Source organism: Echinococcus granulosus (assembly GCF_000524195.1).
Source record: "Echinococcus granulosus chromosome Unknown EG_S00022, whole genome shotgun sequence".
Lineage (NCBI taxonomy): Eukaryota > Metazoa > Platyhelminthes > Cestoda > Cyclophyllidea > Taeniidae > Echinococcus > Echinococcus granulosus.
In genome coordinates, this window is record NW_020170402.1 from 613,870 (window position 1) to 621,739 (window position 7,870).

Here is a 7,870-nt window from a genome sequence, read left to right on the forward strand (position 1 = left end):
CTAAACAAGAGGGAGCAGACGTGATACCCAGTCCCTGCGAAACTATTTTAAACCCCATTCCTTATGAATTGACCCTGCTTTCAGGGTAGTGCTCTCACTACTAACGGCGGGCATGTGTGATGGCCTGTAAAATTTTCCCCTTCATCTAATATAGTTCCCATACAGGACAAAGAGGAATCAGTGACGTTGCAGGCAGATGAAATCTCAGATACACGACAACTAGTTGACTGGATTTTCTGGTTGGCACGTTTTTCCCTTCTTACCACGTTGGCAGAGTTGTGATGACCGACGCGGAAGGTTGACCAGGGGAGCACTAAGGACGACACTCAAAGAGGGATGAGGAAGCTATATAATGCTCTGATTGTCTGGTTAACTGTTCGTTTTGGATTTGCGGGCACTTAAGGCTCTGTTTTATACCTTCGCCGGGCGACATGGCCTCCAGGCCATGCCAGTAGCCCCCGCCCCAGCCCTACTGTACATCGGCGATTTATTATCCGCCCTAGCAATATGACTTCTTTCGTCTCGAGGAAAGGCTTGAAGCGCTGCACTAAATGTTGCTATTTTTTATCTAAAATGTGATTTTTAACAACTCGATGTTGTTGTGAATTGGCATAATGTTTACATGATTTCCTCACGTGGTCAAAAATTTGTCACATTCTGTGCCACTTGCATGATCCCGTCGCCGCTCACTCTCTCTTTGTACGGCCTAAAATTACACATTAAATAATGATTATGGCTACTACTTCTTTTTTCGTGCTCAGCCAGCAACCGACATGACAGTGGCTTTCATTGGGTGCGATCGTGGCTGTCCAAGTGCCAGTGAAAGGGGGGGCGGGAGATGACGCTGGGGCAGGTGAAGATGTGCTTAAAAAATTCTGATCCTAGTTCGCCCCAGCCCAAAATGTTGATCTGACCGAGGGGTTAAGAATTAACAATGCCTGTGGAAAAGTTAAATGAACCGATGTTAATGTTTTGGAGTTGGTATGGCATCAAGAATTCAAAACCATCTATTTTTTGAAGAGTTCATCAGAAGATGTAACAACTACAGCCTTATTTTGGCTTTTAACCTATTTGTTTGTCCCTATTTGCTACTCTAGTAGAAATGTGTTGCTGCCATCATGCTCAGAATGGAAAGAAATTAGTAGGTAAGCCCAAAGTAGTCCCTACTTTTCATCTGTACTTTTCCACACAATCATCTGACCGTTCAGCATTTACAAGAGAGCTATAAGTCAAATCAGGATCTTAATTTGCAAAGGGCAGAAAAACGCATTCTAAGAAATGCTATTATCACTTCCTATTCTTCCTTACGCATTTCTGTGCTGCTGCATTTGTGTATCCCCTAACCTGCAATACAGATTCATGGTAGACCTGCTTGTCAGTAAAGCTAAATTCGCCCAGGAGAGCCTGCTAAAAACTGTCTTGGTGCTAAGCGCGGAGTTTCTTCATTGGTGATCTTGTTTACCTTCACCACGATGGGACGCGGCTTAATTATCTACGGTCAGGCGGGCATCCCACTCTTCATCCGAATGATCACAGGAGTGAAGCCCATGGACGGCTGGGAGCCCAGATGCGAGCACTTTTGAGTAGTTGAGCATTCTCTCTCTGCCTAAACTAGTCCTGATGACTGTCATGGCCAGATTTATCTATTGGTTTCATGCCTTCATGCGCAGGACACTCCTTGAATCTTCACAATTAGGGGCTATCATTACTGTTGCCTACCATCTTAAAGAACGGTACCTCTGCGACAGATCTTAGTGAGGGGCCACACATACTACTTACTACTGCGCATGAGGCCGTCAGAGTAACATCTCGTGATAGGGACAGTCGCAGTTTAGCTCCAATCCAATTCGCCGACGACAAATTGGATCAGAAATGAGTCTTAACCAGCTTTGATGAAACTGTAATTCCTAAAGGGGATCAGTCGGGGGCTCACTAGTGGTAGTGCCGACATCCACGTAATGGCTCCAAGTTAATGATGAGATCTCATTGTTTTCCACTAAGTGTTGCCAATAATAGTTCACTAGCACTTACGATCATTTTTAGTGACTCCATATCTCTGCCCGATGATCCTTAAGGGATGGCAGTTTTAAATGGTATTAACAACTACATGTGATTCCCTTATTAGCTATAATCAATGGCAGGAGGGAGAAACAATAAAGGTTAAGTATCATAACTAGCCTATTATTTGAGAAGGCCTCAAATAGTACATTTAGTGACTAATTTGTGCTATACACTATGATGTAGACGTGTTCGCTACTCCCATCACATGTGTATTACACGCGTTCCTCAAACTGACAGTTTAAATGAAAATACTAACAGTTGCATTTATTCTTGGTTTCCAGAGGCAGGTAACCTGATTAGTGCAACTGTGGAAGTGGTTAAAGTCATAACAGAACACTAAATTGTCCGAGTGTAACTGATGGTGGCGTCTCCTCCACATCCCTAATAGTCAGTCGTAATTATCTTATCATAGTGGGCACTTTTTTACAAAATTGCAAAGTTTTGCATTTTTATTTAAAGAACACTATCGCTAAAGCGTTCAACTCCTCTCTCCTCATTCCATCCACATTGTCTAGAGTCTTTCTCTAGTCCATCCACCAACACAGAAGCGGAATAGATTATCTAGGTAAGAAGAAGCAGGCACATACTGCGACTTCAACCTCTTAAAAAGCACTAAAGGAAGAAATCACATTTTTGAGGTGATAATGTTACCAAAGGTGAGTGTTGATAAAGTCAGTGTCTGCACGAGCCTACAGGAGCCGGGTCTACCATCCCAGTGATTGCCACCTCGAAAGAATCAGGGTTAGCATGAGCATTTTCTACCCCCGACTTTATTTCCTCCCAAACCTCTGATAGGAAATAAATAGTAGATGTAATCTACTCTACATGATGGCTCATGTTCACCAAAAGGTTGATACTCAACACCTTGTTGATTAGTTTATCTTGATGTGGGTTCATTTTGCTGCCTCTTTTTCCTAAGCTCGAAATCGCGTGCATTCCATTTGCGAGCTATACAAAAAAGAAGGATGAGATTACACTGTTTACTCACCCCTCCTTGCACTTGTTGTCCTCCGCTTCGCCTCCTTTGCCATGCAGGAAAAATTGTCTACCCGAGTCCTTTCTTTTTGTCTCACAAACTCTTGAGTGCTGATGGTAAAGGCACACCCTGTTACCCATAAACATAAAAACACTCAGATTTTGGCAATGACACTAGCAATTCTGCCTCAGGGTCTATGAATGTATATGTGTGTACAGGGTTCGTGCGATTATACGCCGGAAGCGACCCAATTTCCATAGTAACCGGGCTATTGTGAGCTCTTCCAACTCCCCAATGCTGCATTCGGATGTGGGTAAGGATTTTTTCGCTTGTATACTAGTCCATTTGATTGGGCTACCCTCTCCATAGCGGAAACAAGACGCTGGCTCACCAAAATCTTCACGAGAGATGCATAAATCTTTCCCATCATTGTTGATTCATTGGCCAGAATTCTGGCAAAAATAGACCTAGAAATATCGGGGCAAAATGCATTCAGTGGGACTGGTGGCTCAAGCTAGACTATTCGGACAGGGTTCTTAAACCACACCTAAATGCCTCTGAAATACAAAGAGCTCTCATCCAGCCTATTCTGATTGACCGTCACCACGTACAAAGGTACTGAGAAGTGTGCAGTGATTCCTTTAGTGCCAAGACCTGTCAACTAAAACCACCTTTTATGTCTATTTTGGCCAGGTGTCATGTAAGCACATGCCTCACCCTCAGGCTTACTCATACGAGTCGACAAACACAGACGTCCGGATCGAGCTCCCGCCCTTAAGCGCCAGTTCACAAGGTATGACAATTTACAGGAGGAGCAAAGCTAGAAGGGGATCAAAAGGGGAAGAATGTGTCAGTCTCAGCCTTCGCTTATGTGGTACATTCAGCTGTGCGGGCTCCATCGGTGTCTAAAGGTCATGACTTTTCAGTCACCCCTCCTTTTGTGGCCTAATAATAACTATTCCCGAAGTGATATGCCTTACTACCTTAGTACTTGCCTGGGATGCAGTGCAACCTTAATTAGTCCCTACGAGGTGGAATCCAGGCAGGACAGCGTCTCCTCGCGATACCTCCTTGGCATTAGACACGAGATCTTCAAAGTAACGCTATATTTAGGGAGATGTAGACGAATAAAAACCTGCGAATAGCCTTGACTTTTACCCTTCATTTTCTTCGTGATTTACTCTTTTTAATTGCACTTTTACTAGCGCAATATGTGATATAATAAAACCTTTGGTTTAATGACTACCTACCTGTCAAGAAGTGCACTGTTGATGACTTAGAAGCACGAACCCTGCTGACACGTTCGACTAAGCAGGCAGTTTATTTTTTGTTCACAAGCTAAACAAAGTAAAACCGGTGTGCAAAAATAGTCCCTTTTGTGTATTACCTCTCAATCAACATGATAAGGGATATTTTACTTCCTAAAATGGGCTCCGAATTCATAGGGAATAATTGATGTAAACCTCTATCGTATTATTTTCCGTCTCCCTCTCTCTTCCTCTCTAAAAGAGCAAGTCAAGTGAAGTCCTCGTGAATAATCCATTCCTCATTGTTACTTTTGGCTTAGAGGAGAAAAGCACTGTGGGAAAGAGGACAGCTCCCTTTGCTGTGGACAGAGTTCTAACTGACACCTTCACACGCCACCCCATCACGCCTTAACCTAGGCAGCGAGTGATGGATGCTTGGGTTGTGTAAATCTGTCATGCTCTGTTTACCTGAAAATAAATGGACCAGCTACCTACCTTCAAGAGTGCTGTTAGGAATTAACAAATACATCCGCTATGGCGCCGAAGTTTAATGTCTCCCTCGCCGTCCGCCATTATACCCTTGATACTCGAAGGCTGATTTATGATAACTTGTACCTGATTTCAACCTATGGCGTGATAACTCCACCTCTTGAATATCGACATGATAGTCAAACTACCTCCAGGGTTGTTTAAAGGCTGAATGCTGGTCATTAGGGATGGTTAAGACCCTAGCGAGAGCAAGATAATTACAAAACTCCTAACGGATTCATTTTTATCTGTAATACGTCGGTGGTTGTTTTACTTCCCAATTTTAGTAGAGTGACCATTCAGATGCTCCGCCATTGTACATCTGCTGGGTGGGCTGGCCTGCTAACACGCGAGCAGCTTCGCTAGCCCTACTGAGTCTCGGGACGCTGCAATGGTGACAGCGTTAAAACAAAAGCCAATGATAAAGGACCTACCCTCATTTCCACTGCTGGGCAATAAAGCTTAGCGGAACGGCAGAAGTGCATACGACGTGGGTGAAAAATTCGTCGGCGACCCTTAAAAGAGGGACTGAAAATGCCATCTACCTTTGATACCTACCCCAGTTCTGTGTTCTACAGAAAAGCGATTAACATTTAAAGCGACGCTAGGCGTGAACCATCTGAAAAAGTTCGTTTCACAGCTGTCGACGGTATCTGTACGATGTCAAGTAAGTGATACACTATACCTCCTCCGCCTCTCTATTAGCTGGATATAAATCAGATAGATACATGCTAGGCAGCAAAGAAGTGCTAAAAAATTGGCAATGAGGAATAGTTGCGAAACTATACACATACGATGCTATATTAAATACCGTCCTTTGGCATGTGGCCTGGCTTTTAGGCCAGTGCCCCTACGACTAGTGATGGATGCATGGGATAGCTGGCACATTCCACTGCCTTCCTGCACAGCTCCCAAAAGAGGAGAGAAAGACTGCGTAACACCTTGATTGTTTGTCCAATCCTCGATTTTGATAGATGAGCCACTGAGGTGCTTCACTATTGTACCTCGGCTACGTGGACTGGACTTTGAAACACTCCATTAGCTCCAAGCTTTACTTTAGGTGCTGGGTCGCTATATGTCCTCTGGATGTTGCGAAAGAGACCTTAGAACCACCTCTCCAATGAGTGGTTTAAATTAATTGGACCCTTAAAATGCACAGCATAGACTGCTTTCAAGCAAAGCAGAGTATGACCTTACGGTAGGGTTGGAAAACTAGTACCGTAACAACGGTGTGAGAAAAACCCCTCACCAATTGTTGTAAAGGCTCAACTGCTGGGAGCCGCTGTGACCCGAGTACTTAAGTACTTATTACTGAGATAACATCAATTTTTCGATGGACTCACAGTAGCGCCACCATTACTTTCCTTGGAAAGAAAGGAAGTATTCTCCCCACAAATACTGCATAGCATGTGGGCAGCCGGCGATCAAGTGCACATCATCAGCCACTACAGCCACCTAGGAGTGTAATATTTAAGTCAGACAGATATTGCCATTACTTCCTTTGGTTGAAAGCATAGTCTACCACATCCATGGTTTGGTAGAATCAGTTGCTAAGAGCGAACGAATAACGCCAGTCACACAGTTGTGACGTCGAGTTCCAATAAGAAATTTTACCAAAAATGAGCAGTTTTTGAGAGATCATACTTAGTATGCCTTAAGACATTAAAACTTCGACGTTTCAGGGATAACGGTTTTGATTTTTGCCAAAATGTAAAAATGGAGGAAAATTTTATCGCGCTGCAGAATTTAGCATCATTTGGCAAGTGCTCCAAAACTAATCCCTAATCTTAAAAATATTTCATTTTAAATGTTTTTACTCAACATTCCACTTACAGTACAAAAGTTGTAATAACCAAGTCCAAAAATTACGATTCAGTGAAATAAACTTATCGTGTGGATCTAAAAATCTAGGAGGCTTCTTGCTTCTTTTCCCCACTTCCGGCGGGGAAAGAGAATACCTTTTTTCAGGAAAAATTGCTGCTTTTTTAGGAGAAGTCTGCGTCACTTTAACTGCGGAGGTGCTCACTCCGGAGTGGATGATCAATGTGTCCTGACAAAGGTGGCGCGCAGCTCTTCCGGGGAGCGGAGGGCAAAATGGCTAATCTACCGTCTATTTTATCGAGAGGGCAGCGTTAAATAGCTGAAGCAACTCCAATCATTTTCGGGTCAGAAAAATACGCAACCGTATGTATATATTTGTGTGTGCACGGAGTAGCACCGCAGTCGCGGCAGGCAATCAAAACTACACACACACACCCACACTATGGGGTGGGATAAAAAACAGTGGTAATATTTTAACTGGCAGAGAATTCGTGTTTCCCTCTTGCTCCCGCGATCTCTGTTGGAGGTTCAAACTTTGCACGGCAAACGTTTTAATTACCCCAATAGGGTTGATTAAATTGCCGATAGGCATCACAGACCGGGAGCCGGCAATCCCTTTAGGAGGGAATAATACGATTTTAAAGTATACTCTCAAGAACGCGGACACTGTGAGGCGATCTTACACCAGCAGTCTACTATTTGACTTGAAAGGTCAATGGGTTGGATAAACAGCAGGACATGTACAAGGGGTCATCCAAGAGATGTGTGGGTTAACCAAGATCTCGTAGTTCTACTGTAAGGTATATTGCCGTAGGGATACTACGCACAGCAGAAAGGTTTAGGTAAGGTCCCCTGCAGGTAACACTAGCCGGCGGACCTGTGCTGCGTGGGACAGTTCACCTCATATCGCACACATCACACCAGACATCGGAAGCCATCCATCAGGATGGCAGGCTAGCGTGCTAGTGATTGCCTCCATGCGACGGTGGGTGGTTACGAGTGGCATTTCATTCTGGATGTTTTAGTCTTCCAGAGCTGTGTGGTGATGGGATCCTCACCGGCCCAGAAATGTAACAGTCAACTAATGTAAGTTTTGAAGCCCTACGTACTTCTGGGAGTAGTGACTCACACCCTACCACCACAGCAGCTATTTCTGTGACCATCCAGTCCGTAAAATGTCTGGTTATTTACACCTTGTCAAGACGCAACAAATATTACTTTTGTGGAAACCTTAGGC

At 44.0% G+C, this 7,870-nt stretch overlaps 1 protein-coding gene across 1 annotated transcript in view; it reads left to right on the top strand. All coding sequences in view use genetic code 11, as the record gives it.

Annotated features, from left to right (window-relative positions):
• Positions 1-934: 934 nt before the first annotated feature.
• The window catches only part of EGR_03918 (hypothetical protein), a gene marked incomplete at both ends in the record, with an annotated part of 7,593 nt that continues 657 nt past the window's right edge, over positions 935-7,870 (top strand). The window contains 3 exons of the mRNA XM_024493167.1: positions 935-981; positions 1,023-1,145; positions 2,245-2,348. Coding sequence (XP_024352439.1) covers positions 935-981; positions 1,023-1,145; positions 2,245-2,348 — 274 coding nt within the window. The remainder of the gene's footprint in view (positions 982-1,022; positions 1,146-2,244; positions 2,349-7,870) is intronic.